Source organism: Salmo salar, chromosome 10 (assembly GCF_965601325.2).
Source record: "Salmo salar chromosome 10, fSalSal1, whole genome shotgun sequence".
Lineage (NCBI taxonomy): Eukaryota > Metazoa > Chordata > Actinopteri > Salmoniformes > Salmonidae > Salmo > Salmo salar.
In genome coordinates this window covers 46,437,002-46,463,301 of record NC_138300.1, presented here as the reverse complement: position 1 = coordinate 46,463,301, position 26,300 = coordinate 46,437,002, and the positions used below count along the sequence as shown (strand labels likewise).

The 26,300-nt window shown below is 46.3% G+C and overlaps 2 protein-coding genes across 2 annotated transcripts in view; both read left to right on the top strand.

The window, feature by feature from the left end:
* LOC106594523 (inactive tyrosine-protein kinase transmembrane receptor ROR1) overlaps positions 1-6,895 on the top strand; it is a 253,137-nt gene extending 246,242 nt beyond the window's left edge. Inside the window, exons 8-10 of the mRNA XM_082957030.1 lie at positions 59-304; positions 1,989-2,200; positions 6,603-6,895. Coding sequence (XP_082813156.1) covers positions 59-304; positions 1,989-2,200; positions 6,603-6,809 — 665 coding nt within the window. The 3' untranslated portion in view covers positions 6,810-6,895. The remainder of the gene's footprint in view (positions 1-58; positions 305-1,988; positions 2,201-6,602) is intronic.
* A 461-nt stretch (positions 6,896-7,356) lies between these two features.
* On the top strand, positions 7,357-24,358 carry LOC145858586 (inactive tyrosine-protein kinase transmembrane receptor ROR1). The gene is made up of 3 exons (XM_082957031.1): positions 7,357-7,629; positions 7,717-7,862; positions 19,080-24,358. Exons 1-3 carry the CDS (start codon positions 7,414-7,416, stop codon positions 20,011-20,013), a joined length of 1,296 nt encoding a protein of 431 aa, XP_082813157.1. The 5' UTR covers positions 7,357-7,413; the 3' UTR covers positions 20,014-24,358.
* Positions 24,359-26,300: the final 1,942 nt, after the last annotated feature.

The window sequence follows — 26,300 nt, the reverse complement described above, 5'->3', positions numbered from 1 at the left end:
TCTCTCACTTATACATACCAATTGTCTAACAATGTTCTTCTGTTCTCCCTTTGACCAGACCACAAGTGTTTCAACAGCAGTGGTTCAGACTTCCGCGGGACGGTCAGTAAGACCAAGTCAGGTCGTCAGTGCCAGCCCTGGAACTCCCAGTACCCTCACAGCCACACCTACCTGGCGGTACAATACCCCGAGCTCAGCGGAGGACACTCCTACTGCCGTAACCCCGGCAACAAGCAGGAGGGACCATGGTGTTTCACGCTGGACGAGGGGGTCCGCTTGGAGCTATGTGACATCCCTGTTTGTGGTGAGATATAGAGGGGGTTTAAGGGTTTATATAGAACTAATAACACCCTATCTGTGGTGAGATATAGAGGGGGTTTAAGGGTTTATATAGAACTAATAACACCCTATCTGTGGTGAGATATAGAGGGGGTTTAAGGGTTTATAAGCACTAATAATACCCTATCTGTGGTGAGATATAGAGGGGGTTTAAGGGTTTATATAGAACTAATAACACCGTATCTGTGGTGAGATATAGAGGGGGTTTAAGGGTTTATATAGAACTAATAACACCCTATCTGTGGTGAGATATAGAGGGGGTTTAAGGGTTTATATAGAACTAATAACACCCTATCTGTGGTGAGATATAGAGGGGGTTTAAGGGTTTATATAGAACTAATAACACCCTATCTGTGGTGAGATATAGAGGGGGTTTAAGGGTTTATATAGAACTAATAACACCCTATCTGTGGTGAGATATAGAGGGGGTTTAAGGGTTTATATAGAACTAATAACACCGTATCTGTGGTGAGATATAGAGGGGGTTTAAGGGTTTATATAGAACTAATAACACCCTATCTGTGGTGAAATATAGAGGGGGTTTAAGGGTTTATAAGCACTAATAATACCCTATCTGTGGTGAGATATAGAGGGGGTTTAAGGGTTTATATAGAACTAATAACACCGTATCTGTGGTGAGATATAGAGGGGGTTTAAGGGTTTATATAGAACTAATAACACCGTATCTGTGGTGAGATATAGAGGGGGTTTAAGGGTTTATATAGAACTAATAACACCCTATCTGTGGTGAGATATAGAGGGGGTTTAAGGGTTTATATAGAACTAATAACACCCTATCTGTGGTGAGATATAGAGGGGGTTTAAGGGTTTATATAGAACTAATAACACCCTATCTGTGGTGAGATATAGAGGGGGTTTAAGGGTTTATAAGCACTAATAATACCCTATCTGTGGTGAGATATAGAGGGGGTTTAAGGGTTTATAAGCACTAATAATACCCTATCTGTGGTGAGATATAGAGGGGGTTTAAGGGTTTATATAGAACTAATAACACCGTATCTGTGGTGAGATATAGAGGGGGTTTAAGGGTTTATAAGCACTAATAATACCCTATCTGTGGTGAGATATAGAGGGGGTTTAAGGGTTTATATAGAACTAATAACACCCTATCTGTGGTGAAATATAGAGGGGGTTTAAGGGTTTATAAGCACTAATAATACCCTATCTGTGGTGAGATATAGAGGGGGTTTAAGGGTTTATAAGCACTAATAATACCCTATCTGTGGTGAGATATAGAGGGGGTTTAAGGGTTTATAAGCACTAATAATACCCTATCTGTGGTGAGATATAGAGGGGGTTTAAGGGTTTATAAGCACTAATAATACCCTATCTGTGGTGAGATATAGAGGGGGTTTAAGGTTGTATAAGCACTAATGATCCCACTTTCTGTAGTGAGAGAAGGTGTTAGCACTGTGCCAGGCTGGGTTATAAGGCTTCATAAACACTAAGTTATTATTGGGAGTCAGTGCTGCGACCAATGAAATAGACACAGTAGTTGTTATGCATTATGTTATGGTCTGTTTATCAATAAGTGACAGTACTACCTGAGTTCATTATGTTAGTAATTGACAGTGTATTTACAGTGTTTGGATTGCCCAGCCCTGACATTAACCCTGTGTCCCATCCAGATTATAAGGAGAAGCGTGGGGGCAGTAACATGGAGATTCTGTACATCCTGGTCCCGAGCATAGCCATCCCTCTGGCCATCGCCCTCCTTTTCTTCTTCATCTGTTTGTGTCGTAACAACCAGAAGGCTTCTCGCCCCCCAGCCCCCAGACAGCCCAAACCTGTCAGGGGACAGAACGTTGAGATGTCCATGCTCACCAACTACAAACCCAAGGTATAAGTCCCCTCTCTGTAGCTAAGTCCCTTCTCTTTCGCTCTCTCTTTCATTCTCTCTCTCTTTCGTTCTCTCTCTCTTTCATTCTCTCTCTCTTTCTCTCTCTCTCATTCTCTCACTTGCTCACTCTCTCTCTCCCACTCTCTCGTTCTGTTTCTCTCTGTCTCTCTCTCTTTCTCTCTGTCTGTCTGTGTGTCTGTCTCTCTCTCGCTTTCTCTCTCTTCCTTCTCTGTCTCATTGGGGCTCTTTGTAATGTGTGACAACAGTAGGAGTATTTTGTCAGTAAGTTCATTCATATTCTCCTGCAGATCGTATTACAGTCAACACTGCATTCTTATAATGTTATTTCTGATATATCTCTATTCACCCTGTTTAGAAGGTTATCCAGGCTATGTTATGATGTGAGACAAAGGTCTACTCCCTGATGTTATAGACAATCAAAGTTACAGCTGTAGGGGACTGGCTCTGTCAGACAGGCCAGTGTTGTGGTCCCCATCTAAGTCCCTGTCATCTCTGATTTAGATTGACCTGTGGGAATCTAGAAGAGTGTAAACCACTAAAATTAAAACCACTAACAATACAGTGTCTACTGTCTGAGTCTTTATGTCATCCCTAAATACATCTGCCCCACCGCTCCTGTCCTCCTCAATGTCACCACTATCCACCGGGCCTTGCTCGGTGTCATCTAGGGTTGGCCCGGTGTGCTGCGAGGCGAGGATGAGCCTGGTTTGGCCCCGGGGAGGGAGAAACCCAAACTCAAAACATCTGTTGCCCTTTTATAACAGTCATCCCCCACCACCATTCCATTGCTAACCACTCCCCCAAACCGTCCCCCCCCCCCCTTAACTGACTGTGGCCTCCCTCAGGAATTTCATTTTTCATCTGGGAGTTCCTGGAATCTTTCATACCCCCTTGTCGGTTTGGTCGGTGTCAATCATTTTCGCTTTATTGTCCCAGCTCTTTACTGTAGTGCATTTGACTAATGATTGAAAATGATCATTCCATTTAATGTCAAGTCAATTCAGCAAGAACACTGAAATTCCAATTCTCTTCAATGCTTTTCAGCCAGGAAAATTTGGAATTGGAATTTGGTTTACTTTCTGAATTGACTGGAATTGAAATGTAATTGACCCCAACCCCGATTCCCAATGTGCGATGGCAGGCTTGCTCTACATGTACAAGTTGAGGCGTTTTGGAGTTCGGTCCATACCTTTTTCTTTGAGGGAGGTGGGATTGACAGTTTCCTGAATTCTAAGACAAACTGAAATTAAAGCCAGACTAAGTCAGTGGCAAAGAAGATAAATATCTTTCAAATGCTAATATTTGGTTGTGTTAAACCAAACACAATTCAATATCACAAAATATCATTCCATTTTAAATCAACCAGAGCTTGAAACCCTAGACCTATTGTATTGTCTAGTTTTAGTTGTGTTTCTGTGTTGAATTGAAACAATAGCTGTTGATGACTTTGAACATGTTATATAGGCCTAAATAGTCTCATTGATGATACATGAGTGATAAAGTATGGTCACATTTCACCTGCTCTGTTAAACCTTCTCTTTGGAATGACTTCGATAGCAACAGTGAATCTATTTTGTCTTTAAGTGGCGCTATCTCAACAATCATTCTCACTATAGCACATTGGTAATAGTCAGCGTTGAACATCATAGTTAAGCAGGCTGGGCTTGGTTAAAACCCTGGATGGGAGACTGAAAGGTAGCTATAGCTAGATCAACTCTCCAGTAGGAGGTGCTGTAGACAGATCAACTCTCCAGTAGGAGGTGCTGTAGATAGATCAACTCTCCAGTAGGAGGTGCTATAGCTAGATCAACTCTCCAGTAGGAGGTGCTATAGCTAGATCAACTCTCCAGTAGGAGGTGCTATAGCTAGATCAACTCTCCAGTAGGAGGTGCTGCAGACAGATCAACTCTCCAGTAGGAGGTGCTGTAGACAGATCAACTCTCCAGTAGGAGGTGCTGAAGACAGATCAACTCTCCAGTAGGAGGTGCTATAGCTAGATCAACTCTCCAGTAGGAGGTGCTATAGCTAGATCAACTCTCCAGTAGGAGGTGCTGCAGACAGATCAACTCTCCAGTAGGAGGTGCTGTAGACAGATCAACTCTCCAGTAGGAGGTGCTGTAGACAGATCAACTCTCCAGTAGGAGGTGCTGTAGACAGATCAACTCTCCAGTAGGAGGTGCTGAAGACAGATCAACTCTCCAGTAGGAGGTGCTGTAGACAGATCAACTCTCCAGTAGGAGGTGCTGTAGACAGATCAACTCTTCAGTAGGAGGTGCTGTAGAGATAAACTATCCAGTAGGAGGTCCTGTAGACAGATCAACTCTCCAGTAGGAGGTGCTGTAGATAGATCAACTCTCCAGTAGGAGGTGCTGTAGACAGATCAACTCTCCAGTAGGAGGTGCTGTAGACAGATCAACTCTCCAGTAGGAGGTGCTGTAGACAGATCAACTCTCCAGTAGGAGGTGCTGTAGATAGATCAACTCTTCAGGAGGAGGTGCTGTAGCTAGATCAACTCTTCAGGAGGAGGTGCTGCCCAGACTATTGTATTTTTTTCTGATAGTGGAAATAAGTTGAAGATCTGACGTTATTTTAAAGGTGCAAATTCAACCAGTGGAGGCTGCTGAGGGAAGGATGGCTCATAATAATGGCTGGAGCGTAGAAAATGGAATGGCATCAAACACATGGAAACCACTTATTCCGCTCCAGCCATTACCACAAGCCCGTCCTCCCCAATTAAGGTGCCACCAACCTCCTGTGAATTAAACATATTTTATGTTGAAATTTGTTTCCATGATGATATAATCCTGTGGTTGAAATTTCACCCTCAAAACAACTCTCAAAACAACAGTTTACATTGATTACTTTTTTCAAGTCCAATGTATTTTACACGTAGATTCCACGTCACAATACGTTGATAAATTACGTTGAAACAATGTTGAGTTAACCAGTTTGTGCCCAATGGGTCTTGACTCCACTCTAGTTCTCATGGTTCAGTCCCCGGCTGGGTTGATAATTACAGTCATCTGTCATCCCTCAAACCAAAGTTCACCTTCAGTTATTAATGGCTCTCATTTATACCCCATTCATAATTACAGAGAAAATTGATTACCTGCAATTTCTGAAATATGCACTAACTTGTCGGTTTATTGTTGTTTATGTTGGGGGCATGTTGCCAGATTGTGTTGGGAGTGTGTTCCCAGAGTCTGGGCTGGCGTTGGTATATTTATGCATTTTCTGTCTGGAGCTGAAGGGATTTATTGAAGAGTTGAGCTGAGGAAAGGAGATAATGGATACAGTATGAGACTAATAGATAATTATTACATATCCAGGCAATATTGCTCACACGCACACACACACTGGTATATTAGGTACTTTTCCTACCTAAAATTATAACGAGCACCAATTGTAAACTGTTAAGTTTTAATGTCTGTCTACATACCAAGATAGTTATGAGTGTTGAATATGAGTATAAAACTGACTAAATATGTCAGCATGTAACACCTTCTCCCCCTCTCTTTCTCTCTCCCCCCCTTTCTGCTTCTCCCCCTCTTTTTCTCTCTCCCCCCTCTCTGCTTCTCCCCCTCTCTTTCTCTCTCCCCCCTCTCTGCTTCTCCCCTCTCTTTCTCTCTCCCTCCTCTCTGCTTCGCCCCCTCTCTTTCTCTCTCCCCCCTCTCTGCTTCTCCCCCTCTCTTTCTCTCTCCCCCTCTCTGCTTCTCCCCCTCTCTTTCTCTCTCCCCCTCTCTGCTTCTCCCCCTCTCTGCTTCTCCCCCTCTCTTTCTCTCTCCCCCCTCTCTGCTTCTCCCCCTCTCTTTCTCTCTCCCCCTCTCTGCTTCTCCCCCTCTCTTTCTCTCTCCCCCCTCTCTGCTTCTCCCCCTCTCTGCTTCTCCCCTCTCTTTCTCTCTCCCCCCTTTCTGCTTCTCCCCCTCTCTTTCTCTCTCCCCCCTCTCTGCTTCTCCCCCTCTCTTTCTCTCTCCCCCTCTCTGCTTCTCCCCCTCTCTTTCTCTCTCCCCCCTCTCTGCTTCTCCCCCTCTCTTTCTCTCTCCCCCCTCTCTGCCTCTCCCCCTCTCTTTCTCTCTCCCCCCTCTCTGCTTCTCCCCCTCTCTTTCTCTCTCCCCCTCTCTGCTTCTCCCCCTCTCTGCTTCTCCCCCTCTCTTTCTCTCTCCTCTCTCTGCTTCTTTCCATCTTTCTCTCTCCCCCCTCTCTGCTTCTCCCCCTCTCTTTCTCTCTCCCCCCTCTCTGCTTCTCCCCCTCTCTTTCTCTCTCCTCTCTCTGCTTCTTTCCATCTTTCTCTCTCCCCCTCTCTCTGCTTCTCCCCCTATCTTTCTCTCTCCCCCTCTCTCTTCTTCTCTCCATCTTTCTCTATCCCTCTTCTTCTCTCCAGAGTAAGGCCAAGGAACTCCCCCTATCCGCAGTGCGTTTCATGGAGGAGCTAGGTGAATGTACATTTGGTAAGATCTACAAGGGTCACCTGTACATGCCTGGTATGGAGCATGCCCAGCTGGTGGCCATCAAGACCCTGAAGGACTACTCCAGCCCTGGCCAGTGGGGGGACTTCCAACAGGCATGTTATTATATGTTACTGTGTTAGCTACTGTTATTGTGTTATGATATTCATTGATGCTGTCTTTAATTGGTGCTTCCGATGCTATATGATGCTCTCTGATGCTTTCTTATGCCCTCCGATGCTATGATGCTATCTGATGCTCTCTGATGCTATCTGATGTTCTCTGATGCTTTCTTATGCCCTCCGATGCTATGATGCTATCTGATGCTCTCTGATGCTATCTGATGCTATCCAATGTTCTCCGATGCTTTATTATGCCCTCCGATGCTCTCCGATGCTCTCCGATGCTATCTGTTGCTCTCTGATGCTATCTGATGCTCTCTGATGATCTCCGATGCTATCTGATGTTCTCTGATGCTTTCTTATGCTCTCTGATGCTTTCTGATGCTATCTGATGTTCTCTGATGCTTTCTTATGCTCTCTGATGCTTTCTGATGCTATCTGATGGTCTCTGATGCTATCTTTTGGTGATCTTTAATGGTATTTATTGTTTTTGGTATTCTGTTTTTCGTCTGATGTTACATCTGTTGTTTTGTCGGCTGCTGTTTGACATTTGACATGAAATTTCCCCTCAGAGATTTTTAAAGTACCTATCTACTTATCTATCTATATCTAGGAGGCATCAGTCATGGCTGAGCTGCACCATCACAATGTGGTGTGTCTTTTGGGGGTAGTGACACAGGAGCAGCCTGTCTGCATGCTGTTTGAATTCCTGAACCAGGGGGACCTCCATGAGTTCCTCATAATGCGTTCTCCTCACTCTGATGTGGGCTGTAGTAGTGATGAGGACGGGACCATCAAGTCCATCCTGGACCACGGAGACTTCCTGCACCTGGCCATCCAGGTAGCTACCATAACTACTGTATGGGTTGAGATAGAAATAGAACCTTAATGCACATTAAAGTATGTATTCTACTTTACTCTATTCCAGGTGGCTGCTGGTATGGAATACCTGGCCAGTCACTCCTTCATCCATAAGGACCTGGCAGCCCGTAACATCCTAGTGGGGGAACGGCTTCATGTCAAGATATCTGACCTGGGTCTGTCCCGAGAGATCTATGCTTCCGACTACTACAGGTACTGTACATGGCTCACTGTCTCCCTAACCCTAGACCTGACCCTAGACCTAACCCTAACCCTTGACCTGACTCTAACCCTAGACCTGACCCTAACTCTAGACCTGACCCTAACCTTTGACCTGACCCTAACACTAGACATGACCCTAACCCTAACCCTAGACGTGACCCTAACCCTAGACCTGACCCTAACCCTTGACCTGACCCTAACCCTAACCCTAACCCTAACCCTAACCCTAACCCTGACCCTAACCCTAAACCTGACCCTAACCCTAGACCTGACCCTAACCTTAGACCTGACTCTAACCCTAGACCTGACCCTAACCCTAGACCTGACCCTAACTAGGGCTTAATGAGCCCCAGGTGTGGGCCAATATCAGACCAATTGGACTGATTGGAAATTTGACCATAAAGATCACCTCGTTGCCTCTTTGTTCGTCAAAGCCCAGTTGGCCATGGGGGTAGCGGCTGTGGCTTACGATCTGACGATCGGTGTTCGAGCCCCGCTGGGGATCACACCGTTTTTTTCCACCGAGAGCCTGGGAACCTAAAGACCCAAGGCCCTAATGCCCTTTGACGGCCCTAATGCCCTTTGACGGCCCAAATGCCCTTTGACGGCCCAAATCCTTAGGGCATAATGCCAAGGCCAGACAGCCATGCCCTGGTACTTTCATAGGCTTCCAGGGCTATACACACTTGTCAATATGCCTGAAAAGAGGCACTCTGATACGGATTCAGAGATTAGTGTACTGCCCTTGAAGGCCCAAACCCATAGGCCCTAATGCCCTTTGACGGCCCAAATCCTTAGGGCATAATGCCAAGGCCAGACAGCCATGCCCTGGTACTTTCATAGGCTACCAGGGCCTCTTTGTTCGTCAAAGCCCAGTTGGCCATGGGGGTAGCGGCTGTGGCTTATGATCTGACGATCGGTGTTCGAGCCCCGCTGGGGATCACACCGTTTTTTTCCACCGAGAGCCTGGGAACCTAAAGACCCAAGGCCCTAATGCCCTTTGACGGCCCAAATGCCCTTTGACGGCCCAAATCCTTTACTTTCATAGGCTTCCAGGGCTATACACACTTGTCAATATGCCTGAAAAGAGGCACTCTGATACGGATTCAGAGATTAGTGTACTGCCCTTGAAGGCCCAAACCCATAGGCCCTAATGCCCTTTGACGGCCCAAATCCTTAGGGCATAATGCCAAGGCCAGACAGCCATGCCCTGGTACTTTCATAGGCTTCCAGGGCTATACACACTTGTCAATATGCCTGAAAAGAGGCACTCTGATACGGATTCAGAGATTAGTGTACTGCCCTTGAAGGCCCAAACCCATGCCCTTTGACGGCCCAAATCCTTAGGGCAGGCGCGGAAGGGATATGGTCCAAAGTACCCACGGTTCTGAGGGGCTTGTAACCCTCAAAAGTGTCCATAAAGCTCTCCCTATTCGGCATGAGTAGTAATCATCAATCGGTCGCCGAAGGGATAAGGACCGAACTACCATGGTTCCGAGGGGCTTGTAACCCTCAAAAGTGTCCATAAAGCTCTCCCTATTCGGCATGAGTAGTAATCATCAATCGGTCGCCGAAGGGATAAGGACCGAACTACCATGGTTCCGAGGGGCTTGTAACCCTCAAAAGTGTCCATAAAGCTCTCCCTATTCGGCATGAGTAGTAATCATCAATCGGTCGCCGAAGGGATAAGGACCGAACTACCATGGTTCCGAGGGGCTTGTAACCCTCAAAAGTGTCCATAAAGCACTCCCTATTCGGCCAGAGTAGCAACCACCTATGGGTCGCCGACGGAATGTGGTTCTCCAGTTGTCAAAAACCAGGTTTCTCAAATCGCGCCGGTACCTGTCTGCCCCACACGGCCACGAGTGTGTAAAAATAACTCTCACTCACACAGTTTCAAGGCTATTCCCGATGTCACGGTAGGACACTTTAAACTTGAATAAATCGAAAAGTACAACTCCAATCAGGATGGGGGTTTTTTTGCACGAAAGGGCACACGTAGACGAACATTTCCATCTAATTTAAACCGTTTTTCCATAACAATTTATAATAGAAAATCGAGTTTTAAGTTTGCGAAAAAAAGTTCCGTTTACCGAAAAAATAGGTTCCTATGGAAGCGAAATTTTCTAACCCGGGGCTAATTGTTGCCCATCACGAGAGAGGGTATGAGCCAAAATTTGGGACCTCTAGCCCCTCAGGAAGTATTTTTAATCATTATTTGAAAATTTCAGATTTTGGTCAAAAAAGTTACAAAGTGCCAACTTTTCAGTTCGCTTCAGAGACTAAGTCCAAACGTGCACCTGGTTTTATTCTGGGTTACCAGGACAATTTTTGAAAAACGGTTTTAAATACTTATAGAGGGTATAGGGACCTCCATACCCACCCTTAGAGCACCATCCTAAGGGCCCAACTCAATGAGATACAGCAAGAGGGAATTATATAGCTTTTCAAAAAATCTTCAGAAAATATTCTATGTTTTTCTTCTCAGAAATTGCACTAAGTCCAAACGGGCACCTGGTTTTATTCTGGGTTACCAGGACCATTTTTTTAAAAGGTTTTAAATACTTTTAAAGGCCATCACCACCCCCAGGACACCTGTTTCAGCAGCCCACTGCTGTCCCATGTCAGTGGGATAAGTACATTTAAAAAGTCGCTTGATGGCGCCATAGATAAATTTATGGAGCTTTCAAATAAGGTCAAAATCATTCAGAATGGTTTTAAATACTTTTAAATGGTACACACATAACATATCTATCTATGTGAGATACCTACTGAAGCCCCATGTCACTGGGATAAAGCATTTCTGATTTATGAGGGTTTTCATGTGTTTTTAGGTTACCAGGCCAAATCATGTGATGGTATTATTTTGAGGTCAAAATCATTCAGAATGGTTTTAAATACTTTTAAATGGTACACACATAACATATCTATCTATGTGAGATACATACTGAAGCCCCATGTCACTGGGATAAAGCATTTCTGATTTATGAGGGTTTTCATGTGTTTTTAAGTTACCAGGCCAAATCATGTGATTGTATTATTTTGAGGTCAAAATCATTCAGAATGGTTTTAAATACTTTTAAATGGTACACACATAACATATCTATCTATGTGAGATACATACTGAAGCCCCATGTCACTGGGATAAAGCATTTCTGATTTATGAGGGTTTTTATGTGTGTTTGGGCATTGGCCAGATCTGTGGGCCTGGTATAATTTTGGGTTACCAGGCCAAAAAAAAAGGGGGACAGAGCAGCCAACCTCCAGAGAGGCTGACTGCTCTGCCCCCCTTAAGGACAGTGGAACTACGGACCTCCAGGCCTCTAGGCCTTCACTCACTATCCGGGGAACACCCATCTCTCCGGGCATGAGAGTAGAGCTTACTCCCTCAAACTACTATGCCCGGATAGGGAGCACCCCATAGGCGGTCCCATACCCCCCTCTCACACACCCCCCACCCGGGATGTTCCACAAGAGGGCGCCACTGGACATTTTAAACATCAATGTAAGTTAGTGACAGAGCTTTCTTGAAAAATGACTAAGTCCAAAAATTCTCAGAAATTGCACTATGTCCAGCTGTGGGCCTGGTATTATTTTGGGTTACCAGGTAGTGATAGCCTTCACCCACTCTCCGGGGAACACCCCTCTCTATGGGCATGACCTCCAGTGGGGGATACCCCCCACCACAAGCTCTTACACCATCCGAACCAGGGCACCCACCACCATCCGAACCAGGGCACCCACCACCATCCGAACCAGGGCACCCACCACCATCCGAACCAGGGCACCCACCACCATGCGAACCAGGGCACCCACCACCATCCGAACCAGGGCACCCACCACCATGCGAACCAGGGCACCCACCACCATCCGAACCAGGGCACCCACCACCATCCGAACCAGGGCACCCACCACCATCCGAACCAGGGCACCCACCACCATCCGAACCAGGGCACCCACCACCATCCGAACCAGGGCACCCACCACCATCCGAACCAGGGCACCCACTCTTAAGCACCCTTCCTCGGACACTAAAGCATATAGCCCCGCTGTTACGAACCGCGTGCACCTGGTTATCCAAAACGGCCTTCGTGCACCTGGTCACCCTGCAGCTTACCACTCAGAGACTAAGTCCACACCAGGATTACCAGGTGCTGGTGGTACTTTGCACCCGGGTACCCACCTTCTTTAGTCTGCTTGCCCACTCTCTCTCTGGGCCTCCGGACTCTGCCTCCTGGCCCTTCTCTGTGCACCTGGTAACCAATTAGATATAACGGGGGAGGTGGAGGAAGACGCCTTCTGTCCCAAAAAAGCTTGGTTCGAAGGCTACATACCCGCCGGAGATCCCTTACCCCTTGTTACTGGGGCCGACGAGCATCTTTCTGGGGAGATCGGCATGAATCGAGCCCAGCCTCATTTCACACCCTAGCCCGACCTACCCAGCCCTGCCCTTAGAACCAATCTTTACCCCGAAGTTACGGATCTGACTCATCAACTTTCCTTAACATGCATTGTTCTAACATGCCAGAGGATGTTGCCCTTGGAGACCTGCTGCGGATATGGGTACGGCCCGACGTGAGATTTACACCCTCTCTTACGGATTTTCAAGGGCCAGCAAGAGCTCACCGGACGCCGCCGGAACTGCAACTCTTTCCAGGGCTTGGGCCCCTCTCTCGGGTTTCCCGCCCAGCTTCCGTGCTCACCGCGGTGATCGGACAACCGATTTGCACGTCAGGACCGCCCAGGCATAGTTCATCATCTTTCGGGTCCTATCGCACACGCTCACGCTCCACCTCCCCGACAGAGCGGGCGAGACGGGCCGGTGGTGCGCCCAACCCCGTAGGGCCGGGATCCCACCTCAGCCAGCGCGCGCCGGCCCTCACTTTCATTGCGCCACGGGGTGTGTCGGAGAAAACACTCTGACTTGCGCGTGCGTTAGTCTCCTTGGTCCGTGTTTCAAGGGTTGGGAGTTGGGGAGGTTGCCCTCCTTTCCTCCGCCCTTCGCCAGAGCGAGAGGTCATAGTTCAAAGACAGGTAGGTTTAACTTTATGGGGGCCTCCGGGTGCTCCTCTGCCGCCGTCGCCGAAGCGCCGGTGGGGCCGGGGAGACATTAAACCCCCGCCTGCGCCGGGGCGCAGAGCGGTTGACTGGGTTCCCAGTGCCGCGCGAGGATACTGGGTGATACTCAAGCCGCTTAAAAATGTGAGACCATTTCGGGAAGTCCCGGTTCACCGGACACCCCCAGTCCCCCTCGGTAGCGGCCTACACACCCACCCATCGGTGCGTCATCTAGCCGTGCCTAACGGGGAAAGGGGATGGAGCCAGTCGGGCGCATCCCAGGCAAAAAGGAACTGCGGGGAACCGGGCTAGGACCAGTTCACCCGCGCCGAGGGAAGGGAGAGGCGGGAGGCGTGAGCCCCCTACCCTACCCGACCCACAGCAGAGTTTGGTTTGTGTCGGGAGTGGGTAATTTGCACCCCTGCTGCCTTCCTTGGATGTGGTAGCCATTTCTCAGGATCCCTCTCCGGAATCGAACCCATAACTGATTTAATGAGCCATTCGCAGTTTCACTGTACCGGCCGTGTGTACTTAGACTTGCATGGCTTAATCTTTGAGACAAGCATATGATACTGGCAGGATCAACCAGGTAGCCACTCACAACATAGAGGTTGTACCCGGGCACACTAAGCGGAGAACAGCCAGGGACCACTCCTATCCCGTGAGGGGAGGAGGCCCTAGGTCAATCCACCGTGCGCCCAGCGGGAGGCCCTGAACTGCCCGTGGCCGGAGCCACAGGTGCCGGGGCACCGCTTAATCAGGTATCTTGTCTTAGCTGGAGGGTTAATTCGGAACGCCATCAACGTGGATAAAAGACAGGGTTTGAGAAATACATGTGTTTCTGGCGCCGGTACGGTATGGGTGAACGTCATCCGCAGGCATCGCTACCTGGGTAGTCCACTCCCCACCAATGTAGGGCCACTGAGACAGACGGGCCAGCTAGATCTCGCACGAACGGAGCGCGGCTGAAGCTTGACATTAAGACGGGGATAACCGTCTCCGACAGGGGCTCCCCCGATAGAGGCAATTCCACGTGGGGCGGGAGGAACCGTCCGTCTGAACACCGACCAATGGCCGGCCGACAGGGGCCCTCCCAGGTGGAAACAGATTGCAAATCGGTCAGAAGATGTAAAACAGGCTCGACAACAGAGGACAACCATGGATACGCAACGTGTTGGAAGCTAGGGACGGACACATTCATGGGACAAGAACCATGGTCATGGAGGACCCAAACCCACAAGGTGATAGCTGGGATAGACCACCTGTCCAGGACAGAGCTCAATATCCTCCCACCACCAAGCTGGGAAAATCGGATCAATACTTAGGACCAATCGGGCGCCGGAGGGATATGGTCCAAAGTACCCACGGTTCTGAGGGGCTTGTAACCCTCAAAAGTGTCCATAAAGCACTCCCTATTCGGCCTGAGTAGTAACGACCAATCAGGCGCAGAAGGGATATGAACCAAAGGAACCATGGTTATGAGGGACAAGCAACCCTCAAAAATGTCCATAAATCACTCCCTATTCGGCCAGAGTAGTAATCATCAATCGGTCGCCGAAGGGATAAGGACCGAACTACCATGGTTCCGAGGGGCTTGTAACCCTCAAAAGTGTCCATAAAGCTCTCCCTATTCGGCCAGAGTAGTAATCATCAATCGGTCGCCGAAGGGATAAGGACCGAACTACCATGGTTCCGAGGGGCTTGTAACCCTCAAAAGTGTCCATAAAGCTCTCCCTATTCGGCATGAGTAGTAATCATCAATCGGTCGCCGAAGGGATAAGGACCGAACTACCATGGTTCCGAGGGGCTTGTAACCCTCAAAAGTGTCCATAAAGCTCTCCCTATTCGGCATGAGTAGTAATCATCAATCGGTCGCCGAAGGGATAAGGACCGAACTACCATGGTTCCGAGGGGCTTGTAACCCTCAAAAGTGTCCATAAAGCACTCCCTATTCGGCCAGAGTAGCAACCACCTATGGGTCGCCGACGGAATGTGGTTCTCCAGTTGTCAAAAACCAGGTTTCTCAAATCGCGCCGGTACCTGTCTGCCCCACACGGCCACGAGTGTGTAAAAATAACTGTCACTCACACAGTTTCAAGGCTATTCCCGATGTCACGGTAGGACACTTTAAACTTGAATAAATCGAAAAGTACAACTCCAATCAGGATGGGGTTTTTTTTGCACGAAAGGGCACACGTAGACGAACATTTCCATCTAATTTAAACCGTTTTTCCATAACAATTTATAATAGAAAATCGAGTTTTAAGTTTGCGAAAAAAAGTTCCGTTTACCGAAAAAATATGTTCCTATGGAAGCGAAATTTTCTACCCCGGGGCTAATTGTTGCCCATCACGAGAGAGGGTATGAGCCAAAATTTGGGACCTCTAGCCCCTCAGGAAGTATTTTTAATCATTATTTGAAAATTTCAGATTTTGGTCAAAAAAGTTACAAAGTGCCAACTTTTCAGTTCGCTTCAGAGACTAAGTCCAAACGTGCACCTGGTTTTATTCTGGGTTACCAGGACAATTTTTGAAAAACGGTTTTAAATACTTATAGAGGGTATAGGGACCTCCATACCCACCCTTAGAGCACCATCCTAAGGGCCCAACTCAATGAGATACAGCAAGAGGGAATTATATAGCTTTTCAAAAAATCTTCAGAAAATATTCTATGTTTTTCTTCTCAGAAATTGCACTAAGTCCAAACGGGCACCTGGTTTTATTCTGGGTTACCAGGACAATTTTTGAAAAACGGTTTTAAATACTTATAGAGGGTATATGGACCTCCATACCCACCCTTAGAGCACCATCCTAAGGGCCCAACTCAATGAGATACAGCAAGAGGGAATTATATAGCTTTTCAAAAAATCTTCAGAAAAATGACTATGTTTTTCTTCTCAGAAATTGCACTAAGTCCAAACGGGCACCTGGTTTTATTCTGGGTTACCAGGACAATTTTTGAAAAACGGTTTTAAATACTTTTAAAGGCCATCACCACCCCCAGGACACATGTTTCAGCACCCCACTGCTGTCCCATGTCAGTGGGATAAGTACATTTAAAAAGTCGCTTGATGGCGCCATAGATCAATTTATGGAGGGGTGACATTTTTAAAGGGTATACAGACCTACATGCCCACTCTGAGACCACCATAGGGGGGTTAGGGAGACCCCATAGGGGGGACCCACACCCCCCACCAAGGTCACCTGGTAACCCAATACAATTCAATGACAGAGTCATACTTCTCTCTCATTGCACTAAGTCCAGCATGTGTACCTGGTGATTGAACTGGTTACCAAGGCTTACTCTCTCTACCCTGCCTGCCCACCTGCCTGCCCTCTATCTCGGCCTGTCTCTTCAGCTCAGTGCACCTGGTACCCCATAACACCCTGGTATTTCAGACCCTCAGGCCTCCATACATTCTCAACTGTGACCAAATGACACACAAAGACATGGGTGAATTTCAAATAAATGTTCTTTATTTATCAGTGAATCATGGGTTGATTTGTCACTCAATTAGTGACCGCGCTCGGCTGGCGTTACGAGGCAAATCATGGTACCGGTAGTACCGTGCCTGCGTTTCCAGAGAATGACACATATGGTCAGCCACAGTTCCCCGGTCTGTAACCGAGCCTTGATTAAAGTTCAATGTAGCAACGCTTCGTCGAATTGTACCGAAGGTGACTTTACTTCCAATGCCAAACTCTGCAAATATCTGGCCCACATACTCACAGAGATTGCCGTACGGTTGACCGCAGGACGTGAAAAAGAAGAGTGTTGTGTCTGAGGTGATTCCACTCAGATTAGGCCTGATCTGATGGAATCGTTTAAGCCAAGTGTATTCCTGCTCAGATAGAACAACTCTGCACTCACCGAAGCTATAGTTCGTTTTGTGGCTTGAAATGCACATCTGATAACCCCCACTTTCCGGGGTTACTTCAGTAAATTCCCTCTCACTGAAGGTGGTGACTGGGGATCGTCGAGTGCCATTAAAGATGGCCAACCGGCTGGACATGAGAGCCGCAAACCTACGTCTATCAGCGCAGGTGGCTCGGACCTCCAGCCTACTGAGAACCGAAGGAATAGCTTGATTACTTAGCTCAACAAACCGGCTTAACTCCGCAGCGCTGAGCACCTCGTCCCTGCACCGTTTGCGGAATTTTGCCCTGTGTGTTGCCTGGCTCTGCCGCGAATCCCTGTCCATCTTTGCCAAGCAGAGTAACAACTTTCGAATTCCACTGGCTTTAGCCTGCAGACCTTTTGGCCGGAACTGAATAAGATAATTCAGGAAACTTCGAACATCAGCTCGGTACATTTTTAACGTGGATGGTGCCAAACAACGGTCTTCACATTCACCATACCACTCATACACACGTCTGTAGTTATCCAGAGAACACAGTCCTTCATCGGCCTTGCCCTCTGACATATAGCGGAGGAATTGTCGTACTCTGGATAGACTGGTGCGACTATTGTCAATTCGTTTAACTGAAGGGTTTTTACCAATAGCAAAGTGTTCATATTCAGTCAAAATTCCATTCCTCCAACCTTCAATTCTGGAGGACACACCGCCGCCTTCATCACTCTCGCTCTCCGTGGAAGTCACCATGACGCAGCCTTGCTCCCTCGGTTCCGAGCATGGTTCACCACCGATCTGACTGGTTGACTGCACCGGCGCAGTCGCCGCCGCCTGCTCACTCTCGTCCCACAGCTGCTGATCCACCACCGCGGACTGCTCACCCTTGTCTACCAGCTGCTGCTCCACGGACAACTCACTTTCAACACACTGGAAATACCCAGGGTTCTCCCAGGGCTCCAGCTGCGGTGCAACACCGTTGTTAGGCTGCATACACTGCCATGATTCGGGCTGCTGTCTCTCAGTTGAACGCCGGCTAGATTGCATAGCACGCTTCCATTCTGTAGTAGCAGGCTTAAGTGCATGGACAGACTTGAAATGTCGGTCTATCCGCACGATATTCCGCTTGGAACAAAGCCCACAATCACGTTTTAGTCTACTGTTCATAGCTTCTCTCTCCTGCGTGCGTGTATGTCTCTTTGTTTGCTCCACCAAACAACGACCTAACCCTAACCCTCACCCTAACACTGTCTCCCTAACCCTTGACCTGACCCTAACCCTAGACCTGACCCTAACTCTAGACCTGACCCTAACCCTTGACCTGACCCTAACTCTAGACCTGACCCTAAACCTGACCCTAACCCTAACCCTGTCTCCCTAACCTTAACCCTAGACCTGACCCTAACCCTAGACCTGACCCTAACCCTGACCCTAACCCTAAAACTGACCCTAACCCTAACCCTAACCCTGTCTCCCTAACCTTAACCCTAGACCTGACCCTAACCTTAACCCTAGACCTGACCCTAATGCTAGACCTGACCCTAACCCTAGACCTGACCCTAACCCTTGACCTGACTCTAACCCTGTCTCCCTAACCCTTGACCTGACCCTAACTCTAGACCTGACCCTAACCCTAGACCTGACCCTAACCCTAGACCTGTTGCTAACCCTAGACCTGACCCTAACCCTAACCCTAGACCTGACCCTAAACCCTAGACCTGACCCTAACCCTAGACTTGACCCTAAACCTAGACCTCACCCTAACCCTTGACCTGACCCTAACCCTTGACCTGACCCTAACCCTAGACCTGATGCTAACCCTAGACATGACCCTAACCCTAACCCTGTCTCCCTAACCCTAGACCTGACCCTAACCGGGCGGCAGGGTAGCCTTGTGGTTAGAGCGTTGGGCTAGTAACCGAAAGGTTGCAAGTTCGAATCCACGAGCTGACAAGGTGCAAATCTGTCATTCTGCCCCTGAACAAGGCAGCCCCTGTTCTTAGGCTGTCATTGAAAAAATAATTTGTTCTTAACTGACTTGCCTAGTTAAATAAAGGTAAAAATAAAAAAAACCTAGACCTAACCCTGTACACCTACTACAGGCATGTTTACATTTGAGTAATTTAGCAACCTTACAAAGAGCGTCTTACAGTCAGTGGATTCAATGCATATTTCCTTATTTAGTTAACTTGATAGTTTGTCATTGCTGTGTGTGATTTGATGTTCCTGCTGATTTGTATTAATCTTGCGGATTTTAGTAAATAAAGTAAATTTGGGTGTTTTGAAAAATATTATTCCAGGGTCCAGCCCAAGGCTTTACTCCCGATCCGATGGATGCCTCCTGAGTCCATGGCCTATGGGAAGTTCACATCGGAGTCAGACATCTGGGCGTTTGGCGTGGTGCTGTGGGAGATCTTCAGCTACGGCCTGCAGCCCTACTACGGCTTCAGCAACCAGGAGGTCATGGAGATGGTGAGGAAACGCCAGCTGCTGCCCTGCCCAGAGGACTGCCCACCCAGGGTCTTCAGCCTGATGACAGAGTGCTGGCAGGAGGGCCCAGCGAGGCGTCCGCGGTTTAAGGATATCCACTGTCGTCTCCGGGCCTGGGAGGGGCTGTCATCCCACGCCAGTTCTAGTACTCCATCAGGAGGCGGGGGCAACGCCACCACCCAGACCACCTCGTTGAGTGCTAGTCCTGTCAGTAACCTCAGCAACCCACGCTACGCCGCCGCTGCAGGCTACCTCTACCCAGCCCAAGGGATACCCGCGCCAGGTCATCCGGGCCACCAAATGGCAGGCTGGACCCCTATGGCCCATGGAGCACCCATGGCCCAGAACCAGCACCAACACCAATGCTTCATTCCTGTCAACGGCTACCCCATCCCCCCAGGCTATGCTGCCTTCCCTGCAGCCCACTTCCAGGCCCAGGGCCCCCCCAGGGTGGTGCAACACCTCCCTCCACCCAAGAGCAGATCTCCCAGCAGTGCTAGCGGCTCCACCAGCACCGGTCATGTGGCCAGCTTGCCGTCCACGGGGTCTAATCACGATGCGAACACGCCACTGCTGTCACACTGCGTGGCGATATCCGCCCTGCCAGGGGGCGGGACCATGCAGGTGTATGGACACATGTCCCAGAAGGCTTTGCAACAGATGGACCCCTCGCAGACGTCCGCACTGCTGGCCGACGCCAACAGACTCATGTACAGCGATTCGATCATCACCGCTGACGTGTAAATAGACTACAGACCTGGACTATATAATATCTCATCTGGTTGATTTGATGCTTTGTTTCCTTTTACCTGTTTTGTTTGTTTTTGTAAGAACATTATTATAATTATTGTTTCAACTTTTTACTCTACTTGTAAATACATGTACGTAAATCCCGAATGAATGAGATGCAAAGATTTATATTCAAATAACTTTTTTTTAATAAGAGAGCTAGAAGTCGTGGCCTGCCTCCTATTCTGAAACTCAAACAGCCTGGATAGATTCTTAATGAATCTACTCTACCTGCCTGGATAGATTCTTAATGAATCTACTCTACCTGCCTGGATAGACTCTTAATGAATCTACTCTACCTGCCTGGATAGACTCTTAATGAATCTACTCTACCTGCCTGGATAGACTCTTAATGAATCTACTCTACCTGCCTGGATAGACTCTTAATGAATCTACCCTACCTGCCTGGATAGACTCTTAATGAATCTACCCTACCTGCCTGGATAGACTCTTAATGAAGCTACTCTACCTGCCTGGATAGACTCTTAATGAATCTACCCTACCTGCCTGGATAGACTCTTAATGAATCTACTCTACCTGCCTGGATAGATTCTTAATGAATCTACCCTACCTGCCTGGATAGACTCTTAATGAATCTACTCTACCTGCCTGGATAGACTCTTAATGAATCCACCCTACCTGCCTGGATAGACTCTTAATGAATCTACTCTACCTGCCTGGATAGACTCTTAATGAATCTACTCTACCTGCCTGGATAGACTCTTAATGAATCTACCCTACCTGCCTGGATAGACTCTTAATGAATCTACTCTACCTGCCTGGATAGACTCTTAATGAAGCTACTCTACCTGCCTGGATAGACTCTTAATGAATCTACTCTACCTGCCTGGATAGACTCTTAATGAATCTACCCTACCTGCCTGGATAGACTCTTAATGAAGCTACTCTACCTGCCTGGATAGACTCTTAATGAAGCTACTCTACCTGCCTGGATAGACTCTTAATGAATCTACTCTACCTGCCTGGATAGACTCTTACTGAATCTACTCTACCTGCCTGGATAGACTCTTAATGAATCTACTCTACCTGCCTGGATAGACTCTTAATGAAGCTACTCTACCTGCCTGGATAGACTCTTAATGAATCTACTCTACCTGCCTGGATAGACTCTTACTGAATCTACTCTACCTGCCTGGATAGACTCTTAATGAATCTACTCTACCTGCCTGGATAGACTCTTAATGAATCTACTCTACCTACCTGGATAGACTCTTAATGAAGCTACTCTACCTGCCTGGATAGACTCTTAATGAATCTACTCTACCTGCCTGGATAGACTCTTAATGAATCTACTCTACCTGCCTGGATAGACTCTTAATGAATCTACTCTACCTGCCTGTATAGACTCTTAATGAAGCCACTCTACCTGCCTGGATAGACTCTTAATGAATCTACTCTACATGCCTGGATAGACTCTTAATGAATCTACTCTACCTGCCTGGATAGACTCTTAATGAATCTACTCTACCTGCCTGGATAGACTCTTAATGAATCTACTCTACCTACCTGGATAGACTCTTAATGAATCTACTCTACCTGCCTGGATAGACTCTTAATGAATCTACTCTACCTGCCTGGATAGACTCTTAATGAATCTACTCTACCTGCCTGGATAGACTCTTAATGAATCTACTCTACATGCCTGGATATACTCTTAATGAATCTACTCTACTTGCCTGGATAGACTCTTAATGAATCTACTCTACCTGCCTGGATAGACTCTTAATGAATCTACTCTACCTGCCTGGATAGACTCTTAATGAATCTACTCTACCTGCCTGTATAGACTCTTAATGAAGCCACTCTACCTGCCTGGATAGACTCTTAATGAATCTACTCTACATGCCTGGATAGACTCTTAATGAATCTACTCTACCTACCTGGATAGACTCTTAATGAATCTACTCTACCTGCCTGGATAGACTCTTAATGAATCTACTCTACCTGCCTGGATAGACTCTTAATGAATCTACTCTACATGCCTGGATATACTCTTAATGAATGTACTCTACTTGCCTGGATAGACTCTTAATGAATCTACTCTACCTGCCTGGATAGACTCTTAATGAATCTACCCTACCTGCCTGGATAGACTCTTAATGAATCTACTCTACCTGCCTGGATAGACTCTTAATGAATCTACTCTACCTGCCTGGACTAACTCTTAGAAAACTCTGAATCAGGCACTTATTGATTTTCTGGAGCACTTGAGGGCTGTTCTGCAGTAGGGTGTGGTGTTGTTGGACTGGAGGGGCCACGTTCTACAGTAGGGTGTGGTGTTGTTGGACTGGAGGGGCCAAGTTCTGCAGTAGGGTGTGGTGTTGTTGGACTGGAGGGGCCAAGTTCTGCAGTAGGGTGTGGTGTTGTTGGACTGGAGGGGCCAAGTTCTGCAGTAGGGTGTGGTGTTGTTGGACTGGAGGGGCCATGTTCTGCAGTAGGGTGTGGTGTTGTTGGACTGGATGAGGCCTGTCCTACACAACCTTATGCAATAACATAGCACTCATACCCTCTGCATCACTCTCCACAGTTATGTGCCTCCACAGTTATGTGCCTCCACAGTCTCCACAGTTATGTGTGTCCACTAGACTCTCTTCTCAATACAGGGTTCTATCAATTCATATTTCACTGATATATAGGTACTAGGACTGAATCAGACGAGTGTTTAACCAGCAATACTTCTCTCTCCAATCTGTGAGCATGTCTCTCCTCCCCTCTATCATCCTCTTACAATAGATCAGCTATGCAATATGGCTCTTACATTGGCTATGCAGTCTTTGATCTATTCATTTATTGCTGTTGTTATGATATGAAGAAATAGTACTGATACATGTGTGTTCATCCCAACTTCTTTCTCAAAGCAATCAATCTAACAATAATGTCTGACAGTAGGGTGAAGGAATGATAAAATACAGGTATGAATCTGTATTAAGCAGCTACAATACAGTATATTTCAGCTCACTTTAAAGTGTTTGTTGCTATGCAACTACTTAGTACAAAGACTCACTGTCTGCATGTACAGAAAGAGCACAATCCTCGGTAGCTCTTGCCTTCCATGCTTACTTTGGTATAATACACATCTCTTCCATACTTACTTTGGTATAATACACATCTCCTCCATACTTACTTTGGTATAATACACATCTCCTCCATACTTACTTTGGATTAATACACATCTCTTCCATACTTACTTTGGTATAATACACATCTCTTCCATGCTTACTTTGGTATAATACACATCTCTTCCATACTTACTTTGGTATAATACACATCTCTTCCATGCTTACTTTGGTATAATACACATCTCCTCCATACTTACTTTGGTATAATACACATCTCTTCCATACTTACTTTGGCATAATACACATCTCCTCCATACTTACTTTGGTATAATACACATCTCTTCCATACTTACTTTGGATTAATACACATCTCTTCCATACTTACTTTGGTATAATACACATCTCTTCCATACTTACTTTGGCATAATACACATCTCTTCCATACTTACTTTGGTATAATACACATCTCTTCCATACTTACTTTGGTATAATACACATCTCTTCCATACTTACTTTGGCATAATACACATCTCTTCCATACTTACTTTGGTATAATACACATCTCTTCCATACTTACTTTGGTATAATACACATCTCTTCCATACTTACTTTGGTATAATACACATCTCTTCCATACTTACTTTGGTATAATACACATCTCTGTCATGTTAAGCACATCCTTCTTTTTTTATCAGGGTACAAAGTGAAGTATGATGACCGTGTTAATTTGGGTACTACTATCCTGGACATTTGTAAGATGTATCAGTTCGTGTCCAGAGGTACTGTCCCTTTAGGTTACGCTCTTTTTTCTTTTTTTATTCCACATATCTTTCTTTCTCTAAAGCAGTTCTACCTACCTAGGTATCTGGAGTTTTATACAGGTATCCTCTGATGTTATATGAATTTAAGTGTGTGTATATATCAGTTCAAAACCACTTAAACACAAGACTGTGAACCTTGGGACTGGCTATTTTGTCTTGAGCAAAATATCAATCTTGTGCTGTTTTTATTTTGTTAAAAAGTTTTATGTTAGATCAGTTTCTTTTTCTTGGACAGTCATTTTCAAACAGCATTTTTAGATTACAGTGTATTCATCAGAAAGGTTTACATGCATAATATTCGATTTACCAAGAGGCCTTGTCTTTGTATTTTCTGAAGATTTTTGCACCAATGTTTTGTATGGCAAAATCATTATTAAAAATGTACATTGTTTGGTCATATTGGGTTGTATCATTATTTCTGAGAAACCCATATATTAGTATCTAAGAATTGTGACATTTGTAGGGCCTGGATTGTATTTTGTTGGGTTGATAGATATTGTCTGATTGGAAAATGTTGTGTTGACTATAAAGGTCCACAAGGGGGCACTTCATCTGTATCTCCAGCAACGGTCGCCATAATGCCCAAACTATATCTGCTTCAAAATCACCTTTGTCCACACAATGGTGCAATTCGGCTATTAGTCAAAATATCATTTGTCCAGTACTGCTTTGTAAGTCTCAGCTCAAGACACTTGAAAGGCATTTGAGAAACAAGTTAAGTTTGATCATATCATATTTCAAATGGAATCTTCATATCATTCAACAAACGTTGATGTTGTTAAAAACAATAAGAAACCGTATGAAGAAACCATGTGAAGCACCTGCACCTTGTGGACCTGACAGGTGCTTTACATGTTTTCCTCACACGGTTTCTTATTGTTTTTAACTCAACATCAAAGTTTGTTGAATGATATAAAGATTCCATTCAAATCCATCTTACCAAAACACACAGTATTGTCTAAACAAATGAACATTTGAACAAGTTGGAAGATGTTTTTCATGTCTCATAGACTAGACGCTACATAGTAAATGTAAATCCGGGACACTCAAATTACAGTTGTTGTTTTTATCGCTTTGGTCCTGTTTTCACAAGTATGTGGTAAAATCTCAGAACTCCTAATACTAAACTCAAAACAGATCACCAAAAAGGCTGTTTTTTCAAAACTTTAAGCACATTTTCAAATGACTAAGTACGACACACAAAATCACACACAAAATCACACTCACCAAACCTAATCAGTGTTTCATCTTTTATATAAAGTAAGACTTTTCATATGATTCTCTTCTCATTTTTAAAAATATATTTGACCATCACTTAACCCAACTGCACTTAATGGTTAATCACTTAACCGTTTGGTAAACCTATAGCTCTTAAACTGGTTTGTCTACCATATATGGATTTTGAGAACTACAGAAATGTATAGTATAAACATGTAGATGACATGTATGATACATGACAACCATACATAATGACTACTGGTTATTGATCATTGATTCACATTGTGGTAACGACAATTGGTCACCATATAAAAGGGTGTGTGTGAACACTTGCAATTTCTTTTAACATGGTGCAGATAGACAGCAAGGGAGAGGAAGAAATCAAAGAGCTCATGGACAAGGGGCCCTTCAGAGAGGTGGGCATGGGCCCCATCAAAGAGGTGGACATCAGAGACGGAGGCACACGGCAGGGAACTGTGTCTAATGAAATCCAGGCCATCGTCGTTGACCATGTGGTAAACAGAGGCCTTACCATGGCAGAGGCTGTCAATTAGATCATGAGAACATTTCGCCCCAAAAAACTGTAAATCTCTAGGATATGCACTATGCTTTTACCATTACATTTAAAGTAAATTACATATTGTAATGAATGTAAATTCACAAAACATGTTATTGTTCTTACAGTATGATCTATTGACATTATACTCTGTTCTTATCATGACTCAGGATAAGACCCAGATGCAGACGGGGCAGGCAAACGACAGGTCATAGGCAGGCAGAGGTCAGTAGTCCAGGGCAGAGTACGTAAGGTACAGAGCGGCAGACAGTCTCAGGGTCAGGGCAGGCAGAGAACAGTAATCTAGGGCAGAGTACGTAAGGTACAGAGCGGCAGACAGTCTCAGGGTCAGGGCAGGCAGAGGACAGTAATCTAGGGCAGAGTACGTAAGGTACAGAGCGGCAGACAGTCTCAGGGTCAGGGCAGGCAGAGGACAGTAATCTAGGGCAGAGTACGTAAAGTACAGAGCGGCAGACAGTCTCAGGGTCAGGGCAGGCAGAGGACAGTAATCTAGGGCAGAGTACGTAAGGTACAGAGCGGCAGACAGTCTCAGGGTCAGGGCAGGCA

Bases quoted from the DNA above. Each gene is read 5' to 3' on its own strand.
- LOC145858586 (XM_082957031.1), top strand. From the start codon at position 7,414: ATGGCTGAGCTGCACCATCACAATGTGGTGTGTCTTTTGGGGGTAGTG. The intron at 7,630-7,716 runs GTAGCTACCATA...ACTCTATTCCAG, and splicing joins TCCTGCACCTGGCCATCCAG to GTGGCTGCTGGTATGGAATA. The intron at 7,863-19,079 runs GTACTGTACATG...ATATTATTCCAG, and splicing joins TATGCTTCCGACTACTACAG to GGTCCAGCCCAAGGCTTTAC.